The following is a 23,179-nucleotide window of genomic DNA, read 5'->3' on the forward strand; positions in this document are numbered from 1 at the left end:
ATAGCAAAAGTACAGTGGAGAAACTAGACCATATATAGACCAGGACATTAAAATTAACACAAGCCAGGTGCAGTGGCTCATACCTGTAATCCTGGCACTTTGGTTTGGGAGACCAAGGTGGGAGGATCACATGAGGCCAGGAGTTTGAGACCAGCCTGACGAACATGGCAAAACCCTGCCTCAATGAAAAGTACAAAAATTAGCTGGGCGAGGTGGCGCACGTGTGTAATCCCAGCTATTCAGGAGGCTGAGGCAAAAGGATTGCTTGAACCCCAGAGGTGGAGGTTGCAGTGAGCCGAAATCACACCACTGCACTCCAGCCTGGGTAGCAGAGGGAGACCCTGTCTCCAAAAAAAAAAAAAAAAAATTAACATCACCAATAAGGGACAGATTGACATCATGCCTCTGGAATCGATGCCTTGAAAATGATAGCATCAATTAGGCAGTGCAACCTAAGTATAATCCTGAGGACACCTAAAACCCAAAACAAGGAAATTTTTATTTTTTAAAAAAGGAAATCTATACAGAAGAATTCCAAATACTTTATATGAATACTCCACTCTCAAGAAAGGGAGTATAACTCCCTGCTCCTTAAGTGTGGGGTATACATAGTCACTTTGTTCCAAGGAGTATAGTTTGGGAAGGAATGCAGAGTAATTTCACAGCAGAGAAACCTGATAAACACTAACTCAACCGGATGATCAAGGTCAATGTCAACATTGATAAGTCATGTTAGTAGGTATCGTTGAAATGCTGTGATACCAAGGACACTTTACCTCTGGGTGTACCTGCCAAAAACATAACCCCAGCCTGATAATGAGGAAACTATCAGACAAATTGCAATAGAACAGACAGCAAAATATCCAACCAAGATTCCTCAAAACTGTCAAGGTCATGAAAAACCAAGAAAACCTGAGAAATTCTCACAACCAAGAGAAGCCGTTTGACACCTTAAATAATGGAGACTTAACGGTGACTAAATGTACTGTGGAATCTTGGAACAGAAAAGAACAGTAAAAATGAGGGAAAACTGAAAGTATAGACTTAATGACAGTGTACGTATCAGTATTTCATTTATTTTAGCATGTTCAATGCTAATTTAAGATGTTAATGGTGGACACTGGGCCGTATGGGAACTCTACTAAATTTTCACTTTCACTGTAAATTTATAACTTCCGAAAAAATAAAGTCTTTAAGAAAAAAAGACTTTGAGAACAGTTATAGATTTATAGAAAAAGGGTAAAAAGTCTTAAAGGGACTGCATTCTTAAAAGACATCAAATATAAAAAAAGATAAGGTCTCCCTCTAGATTAAAGACCAAGGCACATGACAAATGAAATACAGGACCCTGGACTGAAGAAAAAAAGATCTTGTAAAGGGTGTTGTTGAGTCAGTTGACGAAACTGGGGGATGGATGGTAGATCAGATGAAAGTATTGGGTTAATGTTAAACTCCTTGAAGATGATAGCTGACCTGTGATTATGTAAGAGAATGTCCTTATTACTAGGAAAGGCGCATTGAAGGATGAGGCAATAATTCTCAACTGGGATTTTTTTTTTTTTCTCTCCTGGGAACATTTGGCAATGCCTAAAGGCGTTTTTGGTTGTCACAGCTGGGGGATAAAGGCGAGTGTTACTGCCACAAATGATGCTGGACATCTCGTAATGAACAGGCTAGCCTCCTATAACAAAGCATTTTCTGGCCCAAGGTAATATCACCAAGGTTAAGAAACCCTGAGCTGTGCTTCTACTTCTGATTTACAGGTAAAAGGGCTTAAAGAATATAAACCATTCATTAACGGTTGAGAGGGAAAAAATATACATGTAGAGAGGAATAATTGGGAGAAAATGTTAATCATTGGTCAGTCAAGATAAAGGGTGTTTAGATGTTCTTTGTATTGTTGTAACTTATAAATTTATAAATAAAAAGTTAAGTATTTTATGGTAAAAACCTATAACCATCCTTAAAGTGATCTTATAATAAAGGACATGATCTTATAGTAAAGGGCAGTAATTTAAGTTTAGTGAATTAAGCTTTATGAAAAATAAAAAATGTATTAGTTGATACAAATAGACATTTGCTCTTTTACTCTGTACAGGCGCCCGCCACCCGCCCCTAAACTTTTTTTACCGTGGTCTCGATCAACCTTGTGTTGATGATTACAAAAAAAATTCTGTTTTTTTAATCTCATTGGGAAATGAGAAATGAGGGGCCACCTTGTTTTCACACTTACCCACTTCATTGACTTTTTTTTTTTTTTTTTTTGAGACGGAGACTCGCTCTGTCGCCCAAGCTGTAGTGCAATGGCGTGATCTGGGCTCACTGCAGCCTCCTCCTCCAAGGTTCAAGCAGTTCTTCTGCCTCTGCCTCCCGAGTAGCTGTAACTACAGATGCACACCACCGCGCCCAGTTCATTTTTGTATTTTTAGTAGAGACATGGTTTTTACAATGTTAGCCAGGCTGATCTCGAACTCCTGACTTCAAGTGATCCATCCACCTCAGCCTCCCAAAGTGCTGGGATTACAGGCATGAGTCACCGCACCCGGCCCACTTCATTGACTTTTATCACAAGTTTTGTTTAAATTGCTAGTGTTTATATAGTACATAAATAGTATTTACAGCTTCCCAGCCTGTCACTGTACTGTTTCCTTTCTGATACAACTTTGTTTCCTGCAGTTACTGATTGGTTCACTTTTTTCATTTAGTCAGTGTTGAAAGTACCTGTTGCCTTTTTCCACATGCTGCTGCAACAAGCTCCAAACACAAAGATTCGTATTTTTCCTAGAGCCCTTCCAGAGCCATCATCCATCTTCTTTTTCTATTATAATCTGGTTGCTGTCTAAACCTGGTATACAGCTGTAACCCTGAGACATCCCTTTATCACTGCTTTAGAAACTCCCATTACCTCTGTGCTGTATTGAATCATGTAGTTCCTAAATCAACCATCTTCCTCTTTCTTAGTTACTTTGATGTTACAGTGAAGCATGTCTTCTAATCATCTCCTGAGAAAAAGTGAACATGAGAGCTAAGTTTTTTGAAAGGGCTTCAGGGGCATATCTGAAAATACATTTTCTACCCTTAGACTTGGTTGATAATTTGGATGGCTATAGATTTTTTTTAACAGCCTCATTGAAGTAAAAATTGACAAAATTAAACTGCACAGAAACATAGGTGTACACTCATGAAACCTTCACCACAATCTAGATAGTATATTCCTCATCTCCAAAAGTTTTCTCACGCTTCTTTATAACTCCCATTTTCCACTCCTGGCTCCCACCCCATCCCCAGGTAATTACTGATCTGCCTTCTGTCACTATACGGCTAGTTTGCATTTGTAAAGAGTCATACAGTAAGACTTTTTTGGTCTGGCTTACATTCATAATTGTTTAAAGGTTTATCCACACTGTCTATCAATAATTCATTCCTTTTTATTACCAGGAAGCAAAATGGAATCATTGTATGGATGTACCACAATTTGTGTAATCACTTACTGATGAGCATTTAAATTGTTTCCAGTTTGGGGCTATGATGACCATTGGTGTTTATGTCTTTGTATGGGTATAAGCCTTCATGGAATGGATGGTAGGTGGTTGTTTAACTTTTTAAGAAACTGCCTGCTTTCCAACATGCTTGTACCATTTTACATTCCCATCCACAATGAATGAGAGTTCCATTTGCCATGCTGACTGTAGGGACTTTTATAAATTTTAGTCATTCTAAGAGGTGTGTTACAGTATCTTATGGTTTTAATTTGCGTTTTCTCAATAACTGCTGATGTTGAGCATCTTTTCATGTTGCTACTCGCCATCTGTATATCTTTGAATTTCTGTTTAGATCTTTTGCCCCTTTTTATGAATCGAGTTATTTCAGTCATTGAATTTTGATACTACTTTATGTTTCTAGATACAAATCCTTTATCAAATCTATGATTTGCAAATGTTTTTCCCAGTCTGTGCTTGTCTTATTCTCTTAAACATCGTCTTTCAAAGAGCAGAAATTCTTCATTTTGACGAAATCTACTTTATGAATTTTTCTTTTTTCTTTCTTTTCTTTTTTTTTTTTTTTTTTTTTTGATATGGAGTCTTGCACCATCACACCCAGGCTGGAGTGATGCCATGATGGCATGATCTTGGCTCACTGCAACCTTCGCCTCCTGGGTTCAAGCGATTCTTCCGCCTCGGCCTCCTGAGTAACTGAGATGACAGGCATCTGCCTTCATGCCCAGCTAATTTTTGTATTTTTGTAGAGACACGGTTTTACTATGTTGGCCAGACTTGTCTTGAACTACTGACTTCAGGTGATCTGCCCGTCTTGCCCTCCCAAGTGTTGGGATTACAGGTATGAGTCACTATGCCTGGCCAAATTTTTTTTCTTTTATGGATCATAATTTTTTTTGTCATAGCTAAAATCTTTTTGCTTAACACAAGGTTGTTAATATTTTTCCCACAAGTTTTTGAAGTTATAGAACTTCTTACATTAACTCTTACATTTAGGCCTATGAACTACTTTCAGTTGATTTTTATATATCATGTGAGGTATGGATCAAAGTGATATTTTGGCATATGAATGTCTTAATTCTTCAGCACTGTTTGTTCAAAGACTATTTTCTTTTTCTCCACTAAATTGCCTTTTAAGCTTAGTCAAAAATCAATTGACCATATATATCTATAGATAAATAAGCAAACAGAGAGAGGTGGTGGAGGTTCAGTCAGGGCCTGCGAGGGTAGCAGGCGCCTCCCTGCCTCAGGCCTTGTGCCACACCATTGGACTGTGCTGCATACTAGGAGGGCCAGAAGATGAACAAGACTAACCTTGATGAGCAATGCACAAAGTGGCGTAAAAAACATAGGCTGGACGCAGCAACTCATGCCTGTAATCCCAGCACTTTGGGAAGCTGAGGGGGCAGATTACTTGTGGCCAGATGTTTGAGACCAGCCTGGCCAACATGGCGAAACCCTGTCTCTACTAAAAGTGAAGGTTGAAGTGAGCTGAGATCGTGCCACTGCATCCCAGCCTGTGCAACAGGGTGAGACCCCGTCTCAAAAAATAAATAAATAAAAACATAGTGTCATTACATAGTGTGAACAAAACGCTGGGGATATAGATACCTATAGGTATAGATATGTGAATCTATAGATATGTATAGACTTTGTAGATGTCTATAGATATATATACACTCCATAGATATAGTTATCTACATAAATATCTATAGATATCTATATATAGACACATATATAACCATAAATAGACATACATATAGAAAGAGACCGATAGATAGATAGATAGATAGATAGATAGATAGATAGATAGATAGATAGATGTCTATTTATGGACTCCTTATTCTGTTTCATTGATCTTTTTGTCTGTATTCATGCTGAAACCCTACTGTCTTCATACTGTAGCTTCATAATATATCTTGGAATCAGGAAGCTTTAGTCTTAACTTTGTTCTTTTGAAATTTACTTTGGCTATTCTAGAGCCTTTGGAGTTCCATATGAATTTTAGAACCAGCTTTTGATTTTTACCCAAAAATCTACTGTGATTCTCATTGGATTGTGTTAATCGTAAATCAGTTTGGGAAGGATTGACATTTTGATCCATGAATATAGCACATCTTCCATTTATTTGGATCTTTTTAAAATTCTTTAAGCAACATTTTGTCATTTTCAAGATACCAGTCTTGCACATCATTTACCAGATTTATCTCCAATTGTTTCATAATTTTCGACTGTATTTCTGTTTCTAGTTGTTTGTTGCTAGTATATAGAAACACAGCTAATTTTTGTATATTAATACTGTGTCCTCCAGTTTTGCTGAATTCACTTATTAGTCCCAATAGCTTTTCATAGATACCATCGGATTTTCTACATAGCTAATGTGGTGAATTTATTGATTTTCAAGTGTTGAATTAGTTTTACATTCCTGGAAGGAACATACTTGGTCATGTTATGTTCTTTTTATATATTGTTAAGTTCTATTTCCTAAAATTTTGTTAACAGTATTTTCATCTAGCTGGGCATGATGGGTCACACCTGTAATCCCAGCACTTTGGGAGGCTGAGGTGGGTGGATTACTTGAGGTCAGGAGTTGGAGACCACCCTGGCCAACATGGTAAAACCCTGTTTCAACTAAAAATACAAAAATTAGCTGGGTGCGATGGCACACGCCTGTAATCCCAACTACTCAGGAGGCTAAGGCACGAGAATAGCTGGAACCCAGGAGGCGGAAGTCTCAGTGAGCCAGAATCTCACCGCTGCACTCCAGCCTGGACAACAGAGTGAGACTCTGTCTCAAAAGAAAAAAGAAAAAATTTGCATCCTATATTCATGATATTTATTCTGTAGTTTTCTTCTAATTGCTTTATCTGGTTTGGGAATCAAAGTAATGCTGGCCTAGTAGAATGAGTTTGGAAACTGTTTCATCCTATTCAGTATTCTAGAAAAGTTGGTACATAGGCCAGGCGTGGTGGCTCACCCCTGTAATTCCAGCACTTTGGGAGGCCGAGGTGGGCAGATCACCTGAGGTCAGAAGTTTGAGACCAGCCTGACCAACATGGAGAAACCCCACCTCTACTGAAAATACAAAAAAAATTAGCCAGGCGAGGTGGCGCATGCCTGTAATCCCAGCTACTTGGGAGGCTGATGCAGGAGAATTGCTTGAACCTGGGAGGCGGAGGTTGCAGTGAGCTGAGATCGCAGCATTGCACTCCAGTCTAGGTGACGAGAGCAAAACTCCATCTCAAAAAAAAACAAAAAATGGTGTAAAGTCTATAGTATTTCCTAAGTAGAATTCCCCAGTAAAGCCATTTGAGCCTCGAGTTTCATCTGTGGGAAGATCTTTAACAAATTCAGGTTTTTCAATAGGTACAGGATTATTCAGGTATGTTTCTTTATGAGTGACATTTGTTTCTATGTCTCTGAATGAATTTGTCCATTATATCCAAGTTATCAAATTTAGTGTCATAAGGTTGTTGATAATACAGTCTTTTTAATATTTTAATATCTGTAAAATCTGCAGCAATGTTACTCTTTTGAAGGGGTGGGAGGGGTGGACAAAGTCTCTGCTCTGTGGCCCAGGCTGGAGTGCAGTGGCACAATCTCAGCTCACTGCAACCTCTGTCTCCCAGGTTCAAGCGATTTTCCTTCCTCAGCCTCCTGAGTCTCTGGGACTACAGGTGCACACCACTACACCCAGCCAATATTTGTATTTTTAGTAGAGATGAGATGGGGTTTTGCCTCATTGGCCAGGTCGGTCTTGAACTCCTGACTTCAGGTGATCCACTCACCTCAGCTTCCCAGAGTGCTGGAATTACAGGCATGAGCCACCATGCCTGGCCTTGTGTTACTTCTTTCATTTATGATATTGGGATATTTGTGTCTTTTTTTTTCTGTCTCTGATTTGAAGTTTGTCAGTTTTATTGATCTCAAAAAACCAACTTTGTTTTCATTTTTTTCTTTTTTCTATTTTTAATTTCATTTATTTTCACTTGGAGCTTTGAGTGTAGATTTTCTAATAAGAATTTTTTTTCTTTAGAAATCTGAAGGAAATATATTTATCAGTCTTGGTGTTGAGAAGTCCACTGATATTTTGATTCCCTTCTCTTTTTGTGTAGCATAGTGCCGAAGCTTTTAATAGCAGTATTGGCAGAGTTTGAATTGTTATAGTGATGCATGTTGGTATAAATTTTTTTTTAAGTCATTAAGCTGGGCTTACATGGTCTCTTTAAATATGGATGCTCCATTTTGGTCTTGGAAATTGTTTTGTTGTGTGTGTGTGTGTGTGTGTGTTTTTAATGTAACTTTGTTCCCGTCTGTTTTCTCTTTCTTGAATATCTCTTAATTGGATTTTGGATCTTCTAGATTGAGCTCTTATTTTTTTCTTTCTTGTTGCCTTTTTTCTCATGTATACACACACACACATGCTTTTTGAAAGATTTCCATGACTTTATCATCCGTTTGTTGAATTTGTTTTGCCATTTTTGTTTTTAAATTCCAAGGTCTATCTTGTTCTCCGATAGTATCCTATTCTTGCGTCTCTGAAGAATTCATTATATTTTTTTGGAGTTTTCTTATGCTGTTTGCTTTTCTTCTGTTTCCTATAGATGCATCTTTCCTGGAGATTTGTTTTGTCCTTCATATTCTTAGAGGCCTTTCTCAAATGATCAGTGATCCTTGCCTGTCTACTCATATCAAATGGTTAGGTACTGAGCAACTGATTGGACTGTCTACCTGAGTAGAGCTTGTTGACTGCTGAGCTTCACTGTGGTGATTGGTTGCTTTTTAATACCTTTCCTTTGATGTTCTGCAGTTTTACTATGATCTGTTTAGATGTAGATATCTTTTTGTTGTGCTTAATTTACATTATAGTTTTATCTGTGAATTCATGTTCTGTCTCTCTCACTTTCTCTGTGTGTGTGTGTGTGTGTGTGTGTGTGTGTGTGTGTGTATGAAGGTTTCGCTCTGTCACCTAGGCTGGAGTGCAATGGCACAATCGCAGCTCACTGCAGACTGAACCTCCCAGACTCAAGTGATCCTCTCATCTCAGCCTCCTGAGTAGCTGGGACCACAAGCACATACCACCACAGCTGCCTAATATTTTTTATTTTATTTTTGTAGAGGCAGTGTCTCACTTTGTTACTCAGGCTGGTCTCAAACTCCTGGCCTCAAGCAGTCCTCCTGCCTTCATCTCCCACAGTTCTGGGATTATAGATATGAGCCACTGTGTCTGGCCTAATTCATGTCCTCATTTCTGCAGAATTCTTAGCCAGTATCTAATTCAACATTACCTTTCTCCATTCTCCATATTCACCCCTTTAAGAATTCTTATTAGACTTTTATTGGATCTTTACATTCTGTTCTCTTATTTTGACATCTTATTTTCCAGTTTTCTGTTTTTCTTTGCTGCATTTTGAGTGTTTATCATGTATCTTCGATTTTTTAATTCTCTTTAGCAATGTCTGACAAGTTGGTGCTTGTTTTATATTGTTTATTTTTCAGTAATATTTTTATTTCTTATTAAACAACTCATAATGCTTATTTTATGTTCTATCTCTGTCAATTCCAATGCCCAAAGTATTGGGGATTCTTAATCAGTTTCTCCTGATGCTTGCTCATGCTGGATTATTTATTATGTATTTGCTATTTAATCATGCGCTCATAGTTGATAAAATTGGTGGGAATACTGAAAGGCCTGAATGGTAGGTGACTTATTTCCCGATCTAATTTAGGTTTGCTTCTACTAGGTGTCAAAGGGCACTGGTAGCATGGAACCACTTTAATTTCTTGGCCTGGGAATTCCCTGACCATAGAAAGGAGAGAAAATTTCAACCTCAGACTTACTCATGAGGTCAGGCCTGTGATTACAAAATCCCAGAGAAACCTCTTCACCCAGAGCATGTACCTGAAATGCTCCCTTGTAGGTCTTTTGCACGTAATCAGCTTCTTTCTCACTGACTCTTTCAGTGAAGTTGCAGACCCTTTCAGGGGTTTTGGTCTAATGTAGGAGTTTCCAGTTAAGTGCCCTCATAGTAAATAAAAGGTAAGTTTTACATAGGGTAAATCAGTTATAGTTTATATATTAATATTTTGTTCACTGGTATTCTATCCTAATGTATAAAAAAAAAAAAAAAAAAACTTAGATCACCATAGTGTTTGCAAGGGGAAAAAAGTACAAAAAAAAAAAAAACACTTTAGGAAACCACATTCCCTAAGAAGAATAAAGCTTACCAACGAGTGTTGCTCAGATTAGGAGTATGTCAAGATATTCATTCCTGCATACTTAGGACAGTCAGAGGTCTTAGGCTGGGTGCATCCAGGGGTTTATTCCCCTTGAGTTGTACAGATGATCATTTTCTGTGTGTGCTAGGATCATAGAAAAGATCAGAGAACATTTCTCTAAGACGGCCCTAAAAGATGCTCTAGAAAAGACTGCATACCGCATATTCCTCTTTAATCACTATAATGTTCATAAGCATACTAAAGTCTCCAGAAGACCTTGACTTGAGGAAAATTTCCCAAACATCTTTGACCATGGTACTTTTTAAAAAAATACTAATAGCCTGTAACTATTGAAAACAAAATATCTGCCGGGCGCGGTGGCTCACGCCTGTAATCCCAGCACTTTGGGAGGCCGAGGCGGGCGGATCACGAGGTCAGGAGATCGAGACCATCCTGGCTAACACGGTGAAACCCCGTCTCTACTAAAAATGCAAAAAATTAGCCGGGCGAGGCGGCGGGCGCCTGTAGTCCCAGCTACTCGGGAGGCTGAGGCAGGAGAATGGCGTGAACCCGGGAGGCGGAGCTTGCAGTGAGCCGAGATCTTGCCATTGCACTCCAGCCTGGGCGACTAAGGGAGACTCTGTCTCAAAAAAAAAAAAAAAAAAAGAAAACAAAATATCTATAATCATTGACCTCCTGAAATTTTAAGGCTATATTCCCTGAAAATAGAGTCGGAATAAGATATTCTGGGTTGACATTTAAGTCAATAATCTTACATTAGCTGCTAACCAAGCTGGCTATATATTAATAGTAGACAAACCTATATGAAAACTATGCATATAAAAGGTCTGGCCGGACACAGTGTCTCACACCTGTAATCCCAGCACTTTGGGAGGACAAGGCGGGCAGATCACAAGGTCAGGAGTTTGAGACCAGCCTGACCTACATGGCGAAACCCCATCTCTACTAAAAATACAAAAATTATCCGGTTGTGGTGGCAGGCACCTGTAGTCCCAGCTACTCCAGAGGCTGACACTTGAACTCAGGTGGCAGAGGTTACAGTGAGCCAAGATCGTGCCATTGCACTCCAACCTGGGCAGCAGAGCAAGACTCCATCTCAAAAAAACAAGAAAGAAAACTATGAGTATAAAAGGTCACCTCCAAATGGAGGTGAGCTGTACGACTCTATTAGAACTTAGAATCTAGCCAGTGTCTGTTAAATGTGTAGAGCAGGCACTGTGATAAATAGTTCGTAATGTCTTCCCATTGCCGCCAGGAAAAAAAAATCCATTTCTTACCCTGGCCTACAAGGGCCCTCATAATCTGGCCACTACATCCTCTTCTGACCTCATCTGCCATACCTTTCACACTGGGTGCCAGCCACACTGGCCTCCGAGTGTGCTAAGTTTATTCTAGCTCGAAAGCCCTTGTCTTGCACTTTCCTTTGCCTAGAATATGCCAGCATCAGATGTTTAAATGGCTGCTTTTTTGTCCTCATGGTCTTACCTCACTGAGGTTGTTCCTCACTGCTGAATCTCAGCTAATCGCCCTGCTTGAGTGACTCTACCCTCACACAGCCTTGCTTGGTTTCCTCCTGCCAGTAGCTTAGTCTTCCTGAAAACCATGGATCTTGTCTGCTTTGTATGTTCTTCTGTCTTTAGCCTTGGTTACGATGAGACTCACAAATACTTGATAAATAGACGTCAAATGACTAAGAGAAGAAACCCATAACTTGCAGAAGTTCACAGCTAACAAGTGTCAAAGTTGAGTCTGAACCCATGTTTGTCAGAATTCTGTGTTCATAACACCACACTATATCTAAATGTGGTTGTCCCATTCCCTTCCGCACTGTCAGTTCAAAGTGCTGTTAGAACTTTTCTTTTGTATTGCCTTCAAGGTCTCATTTCTTCTTTTAGATCTCCTGATTGTAGCAAATCTTGATTCTTTGGCGATACCTTTGATTTATAGAAATACTGAAAAGTTACTCGGAACCAAGTCTGCTGAATCAGGTAGATGACCAAGCTAGGGAAGACTGATGCGGGGAACAGGAGGAGTAATTCCGAAGTGACCACAAACGATAGGTTTTTGTTTTTAAAATTGTATCTAAAAGGGAGTATTAAAAGAAGTATACTGGCTGGTCGCGGTGGCTCACACCTGTAATCCCAGCACTTTGGGAGGCCGAGGCCGGTGGATCATGAGGTTAGGAGATCGAGACCATCCTGGTTAACACGGTGAAATCCCGTCTCTACTAAAAATACAAAAAATTAGCTGGGCGTGGTGGTGGGCGCCTGTAATCCCAGCTACTCAGGAGGCTGAAGCAGGAGAATGGCGTGAACCCAGGAGGCGGAGGTTGCAGTGAGCCGAGATTGCACCACTGCACTCCAGCCTGGGCAACAGAGCGAGACTCCGTCTCAAAAAAAAAGGTGTACTAAAAACAGCTGGGCTGTGGCAACATTATTAGAACATGTATATAACCTCCCAAGGGGACTTCTTTGGTAATGTAATATTTCCATTGTGTGAACTAAGAAGTCAGTTTTTGTAGCTTTCATAGTTACACCTGATACAACTGAAAATTAGTTTCCCGTCTCAATGCAGATGTTAAATACCTGACAATGACAGTCTCAGTTTATTCCATAAAACCGAGAGACACCTGGGGATGGTTTTATCTTGTCAAACTTTGGACAACAGATTTCAGCCTTGTTATTGGTCATGTAATACTAGCTTTGTTTTCTGGTCATTTAATACCAAAAAGAAGGTAAGCTAGCCAGGAAAAAAATGATAGCTTAAATGTGGTGCCAGAGGATAGAAAACTATTTCTGTATAGCAAAAGAAAAAGAATAGGTGCCAAATCTCAAATATTCTTGAGTTGATAGTTTTCATCTCTCTGGTTATAACTCACTTAATATTTTATCATGGTTTGAGTTTATTTGTTTGTTTAGTAGAGATAGGGTCTCCATATGTTGCCCAGACTGGTCTTGAACTCCTGGGCTCGGGCAGTCCTCCAGTCTCAGCCTCCCAGAGTGCTGGGATTGCAGGCGTGAGACACTGCACCTGGCCCATTTGTTTTTTCTTTTTCTTTTTTTTTTTTTTTTTTTTTTTCCTGCTCTTGTTTGTTTATTAGGTTTAGGGACATGAGCTGGGCCTCAGCCAGTGGCCCGTCGCCTGTTTTTATTTTGAATTTGAGATACCTTTCTCATTTTTGTTTCTTCCCTCCCCCCACCAAGAAGGACTCTTACTCTGTCACCCAGGCTGGAGTACAGTGGCACCATCTCAGCTCAGTGCAACCTCTGCCTCCCCGGTTCAAGCAATTCTGCCTGCCTCAGCCTCCTGAGTAACTGGGATTTACGGGCACCTACCACCAGGCACAGCTAATTTTTTTTGTATTTTCAGTAGAGGTGGGGTTTCACCATATTGGCCAGGCTGGTCTCAAACTCCTGACCTCAGCCTCCCAAAGTGCTGGGATTACAGGCGTGACCCACCGTGCCCAGCCTCCCATATTTTTTTGTCCTTTTTATTGTCTCCTATTTTCTTTTCACTTCTCACAAAGCCTGTAGTTTCGGAATTTATTTTGGGAATGGTTAGAGTAGCAATATTCGTTTTTTGTTTTTTTGTTTTTTGTGGTTTGAATGAGGCAACATCTTGGAGGAGACATAAGACTAGCATTCACTAAAGATGATATAACTTCTTTGTATTTTTCTTTGAAAAGGAAATTTTTTTAAAACTTTTATTTTAAGTTCATGGGTACATGTACAGGTTTGCTACGTAGATAAATGTGTGTCAAGGGGGTTTGTCAAACAGATTATTTGATCACCTAGATACTAAGCCTAGTAGACTGGTACCCATTCGTTATTTTTCCGGTCCGCTGCCTCCTCCCACCCTCCAATAGGCCCCAGTGTCTGCTGTTCCCCTCTATGTGTCCATTTGTTCTTATCATTTAGCTCCCACTTATAAGTGAGAACATGTGGTATTCGGTTTTCTGAGGAAATACTGTTTAACTTGAGAAAATTGGATTGGGTTTCAAACCATTGTTTATGTTTTTTAAAAAACTGAATAAGAATATATATGTAGAAATATTATCTCCTGCAATTTTTGAATTATTTGCTATCTTAAAATTGTAAAAGGTAAAATTTTCTCTTTTTTCTTTTTTTTCTTTTTTTGAGACGGAATCTTGCTCTGTCGCCCAGGCTGGAGTGCAGTGGCGCAGTCTCGGCTCACTGCAACCTCTGCCTCCTGGGTTCAAGCGATTCTTGTGCCTCAGCCTCCCGAGTAGCTGGGACTACAGGCATGCATCACCATGCCCAGCTAATTTTTGTATTTTTTTAGTACAGTCGGGATTTCCCCATGTGGACTAGTCTGGTCTCAAACTCCTGACCTCAGGCGATCTCCCTGCCTCAGCCTCCCAAAGTACTGGGATTACAGGCGTGAGCCACTGCGCCTAGCTGAAAGGCAAAATTTTCTGTTAGACCCTCCAGAGCTCTTAACAGTGATTTTTTTTTTTCTTTCCTCTTCTAACATGATAAAGTATCCAGCAAAGTGGTTCTTGGTTTTGGGTTTGAGACGGGGTCTCACTCAGTCGCCCAGGCTGAAGTGCAGGGGCACCATCATGGCTCACTGCAGCCTCGACCTCCTGAGGTCAAGCTATCCTCCTACTTCAGCCTCCCAAGTAGCTGGGACCACAGGTGCAAGCCACCACACCCGGCTAATTTTTGTGTTTTTTGTAGAGATGGAGTTTTGCCATATTGCTGAGGCTAGTCTTGAACTCCTGGGCTCAAGCAATCCACCGGCCTCGACCTCTCAAAGTGCTAGGATTACCGATGTGAGCCACCATGCTCAGCCAGCAAAGCGAATTTTTTTTTTTTTTTTTTTTTTTTGAGATGGGGTCTCGCTGTGTCGCCCAGGCTGGAGTGCAGTGGCCCAATCTCCGCTCACTGCAAGCTCCGCCTCCGAGGTTCACACCATTCTCCTGCCTCAGCTTCCCTAGTAGCTGGGACTACAGGCGCCTGCCACCACGCTCGGCTAACTTTTTGTATTTTTAGTAGAGATAGGGTTTCATCGTGTTAGCCAGGATGGTCTCGATCTCCTGACCTCATGATCCACCCACCTCGGCCTCCCAAAGTGCTGGGATTACAGGCGTGAGCCACCGCGCCCAGCCCAAAGCAATTTTTAAATTGCTTTGTATGTTGACTGGGCGCGGTGCCTCACACCTGTAATCCCAGCACTTTGGGAAGCCAAGGCAGGCGATTACTTGAGGTCAGGAGTTCAAAACCATCCACGCCAATATAGCAAAACCCCGTCTCTACTAAAAGTACAAAAATTAGCTGGGCATGTTGGCACACACACCTGTAGTCCTAGCTACTCGGCAGGCTGAGGCACAAGAATCACATGAGCCTGGGAGATGGAGATTGCAGTGAGCTGAGATCATACCACTGTACTCCAGCCTGGGTGACAGAGCGAGACTCTGTCGTCAAAAAAAAAAAAAAAAGAAAGAAAAAACTGTATTTTCTGGATACTCCAAATTGGTCTAGAAGTTTAGTTTTAGAGATGAAACGCAAATTTAAAAATCATGTTTGTTATGTATAATTCACCACAAATTTTATCTTATTTTTGAGACATAGTGTCTCTCTGTCATGCAGGCCAGAGTGCAGTGACATGATCTCAACTCTCTGCAGCCTCCACCTCCCAGGCTCAAGTGATCCTCCCACATAGCTAGGACCATAGATACGTGCCACCACACCCAGCTAATTTTTGTATTTTTTGTAGAGTCAGGGTTTCGCCATGTTGCCTAGGCTGGTCTCAAACTCCTCAACTCCTCAAACTCCTCTGACCAGCTTGGCCTCCCAAAGTGCTGGGATTACAGGAGTGAGCCACCATGCCTGGCCCACAATTATTTTTATATGATTTTTTTTTTTTCTTGGTAGATAAGGAGTCTCACCATGTTGCCCAGGCTGGTCTAAAACTCCTGATCTCAAGCTATCCTCCCACAGTGCTAGAATTAGGCTGGGCACGGTGGCTCACGCTTGTAATCCTAGCACTTTGGGAGGCTGAGGTGGGCAGATCACCTGAGTTCAGGACTTCGAGAACAGCCTGGCCAACATGGCAAAACCCTGTCTCTACTAAAAATACAAAAATTAGCTGGGTATGGTGGCATGCACCTGTAATCACAGCTACTTGGGAGGCTGAGGCAGGAGAATCACTTGAACCCAGGAGGCAGAGGTTGCAGTGAGCCGAGATTGCACCACTGCACTCCCGCCTGGGCAACAGAGTGAGACCCAGTCTCAAAAAAAAAAAAAAAAAAAAAGTGCTGGGATTATAGGCATGAGCCACCATGCTCATCCCATAATTAAAAAGAAAAAAGAAATCTGGGCGAGGCACAGTGGCTCACATCTATCATCCCAGTGCTTTGGGATGCAGAGGCAGGACATCCTTTGCGGCAGGGGAGGGGGCTCACATCCATAATCCGAGCATTTAGGAGGCTGGGGTGGGCAGATTGCTTGAGACGAAGCATAAAAGACCAGCCTGGGCAACATGGCAAAACCCCATCTCTACAAAAAAAAAACACAAAAATGTTTCTGCATCGTGGCACTTGCCTGTAGTCCTAGCTACTCAGGAGGCAAAGGTGGGAGGATCTTCTGAGTGCGGGAGGTTGAGGTTGCAGTGACCCAAGATTGTGCCAGTGCACTCCAGCCTGGGTGACAGAGTGAGACTCTGTCTCAAAACATTAAAAAAAAGAAGAAGAAGAAAATGGTTATTTCTCAGGGCTACGTTTTCATTTATCAAATCTCATTTACCAGAATTTGTGCTAGGGTCTTTTAGCGGGTGTATGTGAGTGCTGTGTCATGTGTCACTGGTTTCTCTACTTCAAAGACTGAACATTCTTCACGATCTGAAAGGAAAAGAAGAGATTCTTTCGGGATGTTTGACGGTTATGATAGCTGCAGTGAGGACACAAGCAGCAGCTCCAGCTCCGAAGAGAGTGAGGAAGAAGTCGCTCCTTTACCTTCTAATCTCCCAATTATCAAAAACAATGGCCAAGTCTACACATACCCAGATGGTAAATCTGGCATGGGTGAGTATTTATAACCTTCACCTGTTCTACAGCTTTATGTTTAAGGGTGTGTTTTTATTTGGTTTCTTCTGTCATTTCCCCTTCCTTAGAGTTGTTAAGGGGCAGTTTGAAGAGCTGACGTTTATAGTTCGAGATAAGATCACTGAGTTGGTGTTTAACTCTATTTTGCCTACCTCCCAGTAGAAAGCAAATAAAACAAAATAAAAAACGAAAGGCCAGTGAGAAACTTCATGTGGACATAAATTTAGTAGTTAGGTAAGAAATGCCTCTGTAACTGAAAGTAAAAGTGCATAGGATCATATAGTTGAAAGAGACATTCAAGGTTGGGCTCCCTCTTCTGTATTAATTTCTTATAATTTCTGTTTTTTTTTTTTTTTTTTTTTTTTTTGAGACGGAGTCTCGCTCTGTCACCCAGGCTGGAGTGCAGTGGCCGGATCTCAGCTCACTGCAAGCTCCGCCTCCCGGGTTCACGCCATTCTCCTGCCTCAGCCTCCCGAGTAGCTGGGACTATAGGCGCCCGCCACCTCGCCCGGCTAGTTTTTTGTATTTTTTAGTAGAGACGGGGTTTCACTGTGTTAGCCAGGATGGTCTCGATCTCCTGACCTCGTGATCCGCCCGTCTCGGCCTCCCAAAGTGCTGGGATTACAGGCGTGACCCACCGCGCCCGGCATAATTTCTGTTTTAACATAACTGGTGATTGGGTATTCTCTGACACAGTAAGGAATTTCTTTCTGCCTGAAGTCTGGCTTGAAAAAGAAAAAGGAAATGAAAAAGGAAGCAGTTTCATTTCTAAGTATCTCAAATTACTAGAATAGTCTCTTTATTGAACCAAAATTTCCTTCCTCCAACTTTTATCTTTTGGTCTTAGTTTCGCCTTTTTAACTTTGCTTCTGGGAGTCTGGAAAGTTTTGCTTTTTAAAGTTACACAGCATAATTCTAATCCTGGTTCTAATGACATCTCTTTTCTCCACAATGGAACCCTTCATTCTAGTTTATCTCTAAGGCATACCAAGGAGCCATAGTTGCTTCAACCATTTCTCTCATGGTGTATCCCAGTGATTTAGTTCTTGGATATCCTGGTCACTCTGTTCTGGGGATACTACCTCAGATTATGTGGTAGTAGGGTAACAAGTCACCCTGATTTGCCTGGAACTGTCCTGGTTTTACCATTGAAAGTCCCACATCCTGGAAATGTGGGAATGAAACAAATGGTCACCCTGTGTGAGGCCAGAAGATAGTTCAACCTTTATCTCCCCTTTTCAAGACACTGTTTCCATTCATGCCACCAAAATTGCTTTAGCTTTCTTGATAATGATAATGAACTTGTAAATAACTGATGTCCTTTGACCTTTACCACATAAACCCAATTTAAACCAGTCTTCTCACAGTTAACTTTTTAAACCCACGATGTAGGACTTTGGATCTCTCAATATAACGTTTTTCTTACTAACTTTCAGTCTTAGAAATTTTTGTTATTGTTGTTGTTGTTGTTGTTGTGACAGTCTCACTCTGTTGCCCAAGCTGGAGTGCAGTGGTGCAATCTCGGCTCACTGTAGCCTCCGCCTCCCGGGTTCAAGCAATTCTGCCTCAGCCTCCCAAGTAGCTGGGACTACAGGCCTGCGTCACCATGCCTGGCATATTTTCGTATTTTTAGTAAAGATAGGGTTTCACCATATTGGCCAGGCTGGTCTCAAACTCCTGACTTTAAGCGATCTGCCTGCCTTGGCCTCTCAAAGTGCTGGGATTACAGGGGTGAGCCACCACATCCAAGCTTTTTTGTTTTTTTTTGTTTTTTTTGAGACAGTCTTGCTCTGTTACCCAGGCTGGAATGCAGCAGCAAGATCTCGGCTCACTGCGATCTCTGCCTCCCGAGCTCAGGTGATCCTCTCACCTAATCCTCTCAAGTACTATAGGCACATGCTACCACACCTGGCTAACTTTTGTATTTTTCAGAGACGGGCAATTTTCACCATATTGCCCAGGCTGGTCTCAAACTCCTGAACTCAAGTGATCCATCTGCCTCAGCCTCCCAAAGTGCTGGAATTACAAGTGTGAGCCCCTGCACCCTGCCCAGTCTTAGAAATTTTTGATTGCTAATTCTGTCATCTAATATTGAATGCTGTGTCATCTAATCTTCCAGTTTTATATCATTTACAGTTTTGATAATTCTGCCCTGTTGGTCCTATTCTAGTCTTTTGGTTAAAAAGTTGAATAGCATGGCCAGGTGCGGTGACTCATGCCTGTAATCCCAGCACTTTGGGAGGCCGAGGCAGGCAGATCATGAGGTCAGGAGATCAAGACCATCCTGGCTAACACGGTGAAGCCCCATCTCTACTAAAAATACCAAGAATTGGCCAGACATGGTGGCATGTGCCTGTAGTCCCAGCTACTCGGAAGGCTGAGACAGGAGAATTGCTTGTACCTGGGAGGCGGAGCTTGCAGTGAGCTGAGATCGCACCACTGCACTTCAGCCTGGGCGACAGAGCGAGACTCCATCTCAAAAAAAAAAAAAAAAAAAAAAAAACCTACCTGGGTGTCTTCTACTCCAGCTGAAATTTCTCAGTCATGTTGTTGGAGCTACATGAGATTTTATCAAATGTGTTAGCTCCTGTTAGTGTATATTCTTGCCGTGGTTTTATTATAACATACCAGCCTAGTAATCCTATCATAAAAGGAAATAGCGTTTGTTGAAGCTTTGTGTGTGCTAGCGTCTGTTTTAAATACCAGAGATAGCAGATGAACAACACAGAATAAGTTTCCTGTCCTGATGGAACTTGCATCCTACTTGTGAGAATTCTAGTTTGACATGTATAATTTCTGGCGAAGATTCGCTGTTTCTTTGGGATCACAACTTTTCTATCTAGGTGTTCAGAACGTTCTTTAACAATCTGTTCTAGAATTTTTGCAACAGAAAACCATTTAGTTTTTTCTCCCAGTAGATACCCTTTGTTCACCTGCAATCTTCTGGCACTTTTATCTTTTTTCCATGATTTCTTTTTTTTTTTTTTTTTTTTTTTTTTTGAGACGGAGTCTCGCTCTGTCACCCAGGCTGGAGTGCAGTGGCCGGATCTCAGCTCACTGCAAGCTCCGCCTCCCGGGTTCACGCCATTCTCCTGCCTCAGCCTCCCGAGTAGCTGGGACTACAGGCGCCTGCCACCTCGCCCGGCTAAGTTTTTGTATTTTTAGTAGAGACGGGGTTTCACTGTGTTAGCCAGGATGGTCTCGATCTCCTGACCTCGTGATCCGCCCGTCTCGGCCTCCCAAAGTGCTGGGATTACAGGCTTGAGCCACCTCGCCCGGCCTTTTCCATGATTTCTTATAGATTTGTAAGTAAGTACAGTTGTCCCCTGGTATCCATGGGGGATTGGTTTCAAGACTTCCCTCAGATACCAAAATTCACAAATGCTCAAGTTCCTTATATAAAATGGTGTGGTATTTACATATAACTTATGCACATCTGTCCATATACTTTAAATCATGTCTAGATTACTTATAGCTAATACAGTGTAAATGCCATGCAAATAATTGTTAATACTATACTGTTTAGAGAACAGTAAGAAAAAAAACAGTCTGTATATGTTCAGTACAGATGCAATTTTTTTTTCCTGAAATATTTTCAGTCCACTTTTAGTTGAATCCACAGATACAGAACTCATGGAAGCACAGAGCCAACTGTACCAGTTAAACTACAGGCCTCTCCAGTTTACCTGTTTGAGTGGAGGCTTTAACTCACTAAGGCAGTTATTTGCTATGTTACTTTTTGTTTATCTTTTTTAAACTTCAGTTCTTGTGAACCTTGTTCTAATTCTACATTTCAGATTATTGTCTATTATGCAATAGTAAGTAGCCAAGAGTTCTGCTGTCCCACTATCACTGGTTAATAATAGAGCACCTATGTCAAACTTGTTTTTTTGGTTTTTTTTTTGGTTTTTTTTTTTTTTGACTCAGGATCTCCTTCTGTTGTCCAGGCTAGAGTGCAGTGGTGCGATCATAGCTCACTTTAACCCTGAACTCCTGGACTTAAGCAACCCTCCTGCCTCAGCCTCCTGAATAGCTGAGACTACAGGTGTGTGCCACCATGCCCGGCTCTTTTTTATTTTTATTTTTTGAAGAGACTAGATCTTGCTCTCTTGCCCAGGCTGGTCCCATCCTCCTGGCCTTGAGCCAGTTATCCTGCCTCGGCCTCCCACAGTTCTGGGATTACCGGCATGAGTCACTGTACCTGGCCTCTACCTCAAATTTGAACCCATTCCTTTTTTCTTGTCCCCCAAACATAACTTGAAGGAATCTTCATATAGCTCTTAGCATTTTTCCAAGTATTACCTCTTTTTAAGTTTCAACCTTTGCAGTATTTTAAAGGCCTCTGTTATACTTTGTTATTAATCTTCAATTGTGTGGCACTTTTCATCTTTCATGTGTAATCATTTCAAAAGCTGGAATTTGTTGTATATGAAAATGCCTGGTACATGGTAAGCACTAAGGAAATGTCGGTTGAATCCAGCGTATCTGCCCTGTTTCTGTTGACCCTTTGCAAAGCCTTTCAGACCTCAAGCTACTATCAGACCTTCTAGAACCCATCACCATGGCACAATACCAGTGTTCTCTCTGACTTCTCTGTGCAGGCTTCTTTATCATTTGTATAGGAGATAGAAGAAATGTTCAAGGCAAATTTTTAAATTAAAACTTTCAGATGGCAGGATAAATTATTTAAACTGTTAGATGAAGATTGCTTTTATTATATCATAATGCCAGTGTTTTTATTTTGTTAATTAGCTACCTGTGAGATGTGTGGGATGGTTGGCGTCCGAGATGCTTTTTACTCTAAAACAAAGCGTTTCTGTAGCGTTTCATGTTCAAGAAGTTACTCGTCAAACTCCAAGAAGGCAAGCATTTTGGCCAGACTTCAGGTAACGGTACAGAAACCTTCTTACTTATATCTGTTATTTCTATGGCTCTCACCATTTATCTGTCATTTGACTGTGATTTGCTGCACTTCACCTCTGCCCACTCAGTTACTGTTTTATACCCACATCTTGAGGAAACATGTGAGCCCCAAACTTTGTTCAGCCTATAAAATTGGAAAACTATTTTAAATGGATAAGACATACTATCCAAAATAAATGATTATTTGCATAAGTTAATTAAAATATCCTTTTTCCAAATAAGTATAAACACTTTTTTATATACAGAAATCGAAGACATTTTCCTGTTTCCCTTTGTTTCCTTTTATGTTAACATCAAGGTAGAATCTTTCATCATTTGGGGGGAAATAATTTAATCTCTGGTTTTATTTTCTCATCTCCTCGCTTTGTACTTTTTAGTACAATCCATTTGATACCTTGACCAAATGTATTTGGTTAATCCAACTAACCTTTTTGACAACGCTCATGGTATGGAAAGAAAATCGTCTTGCTTTAAATGTACATCAGTGCCTACAAAATGACTGGAGACTTGACCGTTTGACTAAGTTCTTACTATTGTATCATGTAAACAACTTTTTAAAGGCATTAACTTAACTGATTTTTGCAGTATTTTTATTGGATGATCACAGTGTTCTCATTTAATTTATTATTGTGATCATTATATAGCACTGAAAGGGTTATTTAAATCCTCCAAATTAAGGAAATACATCACTTAGATGTATTTCTATATTTCAGATAGACAGTACCTAAAGATCCTGAGCAGTGGTCTGTACCCAAATGGATGGCAGTTTGTCACACTGTGAATTTGGCCCATGATCATTTTGTCATTGATCTTTTGCGTTAGCACTAAAGGTATAAACCTCAGTCACTTGCTCTTTGAACATTAAATTATCTTCTCTTACCATATAAATAGCAATGCTTGGCAACCTGCATGAGTAAATAACCACTGGTTCTATCTACTATAAGAAGGAATCAAGTATCCACCACAGCCTATATTTTAACATCTTGTGGGATATAATTTTTTATTAACATATTAATTTGCGTATTGCTGTTGTAGTCTGTGCCAGCTCTGCTACCCATATTAGATAACTACATTGTAGCAGAACTCCAGAAAAAAATTCTCGTGTTAAAATTCTTGTATGTTTCCTCTGCTTTAATAATTTTCTAAACCCTCAATGTTTACTGAAGCAGAATGTGTAGTATGCAGTCCAGTTAAATTGTGGTGGTGGGGGGATGAAAAAGAATCCTATTTACTTAACTTTTCTTGTTTTAGGGTAAGCCTCCAACAAAGAAAGCAAAAGTTCTTCAGAAGCAACCTTTAGTTGCTAAGCTAGCCGCATATGCTCAGTATCAAGCTACCTTGCAAAATCAAGCAAAGACAAAAGCAGGTAATATTGGTGAATCTGACAGAGATGAAATATTTGATATTGATTCGTTTAGTTTTAATTAATTTTGTAATTAATTAAATTGTAATT

At 40.6% G+C, this 23,179-nt stretch overlaps 2 protein-coding genes across 16 annotated transcripts in view; one reads left to right on the plus strand and one right to left on the minus strand.

Annotated features, from left to right (window-relative positions):
* The window catches only part of UTP18 (UTP18 small subunit processome component), a 241,757-nt gene that overhangs the window by 56,927 nt on the left and 161,651 nt on the right, over window positions 1-23,179 (minus strand). The gene's annotated exons all lie outside the window — the stretch shown is intronic.
* The window catches only part of MBTD1 (mbt domain containing 1), an 86,394-nt gene that overhangs the window by 23,112 nt on the left and 40,103 nt on the right, over window positions 1-23,179 (plus strand). For 8 of the 15 annotated variants that reach the window (XM_050765064.1, XM_050765055.1, XM_050765067.1 and 5 more), the window contains 3 exons: window positions 16,581-16,782; window positions 21,556-21,695; window positions 22,978-23,092. In XM_050765064.1, coding sequence (XP_050621021.1) covers window positions 16,629-16,782; window positions 21,556-21,695; window positions 22,978-23,092 — 409 coding nt within the window. In that variant the 5' untranslated portion in view covers window positions 16,581-16,628. Of the gene's footprint in view, window positions 1-2,171; window positions 3,583-16,580; window positions 16,783-21,555; window positions 21,696-22,439; window positions 22,557-22,977; window positions 23,093-23,179 lie in introns of those variants that run through there. The other 7 variants (XM_050765065.1, XM_050765066.1, XM_050765062.1 and 4 more) reach the window with 4 other exon arrangements.

Source organism: Macaca thibetana, chromosome 16, assembly GCF_024542745.1.
Source record: "Macaca thibetana thibetana isolate TM-01 chromosome 16, ASM2454274v1, whole genome shotgun sequence".
Classification (NCBI taxonomy): Eukaryota; Metazoa; Chordata; class Mammalia; order Primates; family Cercopithecidae; genus Macaca; species Macaca thibetana.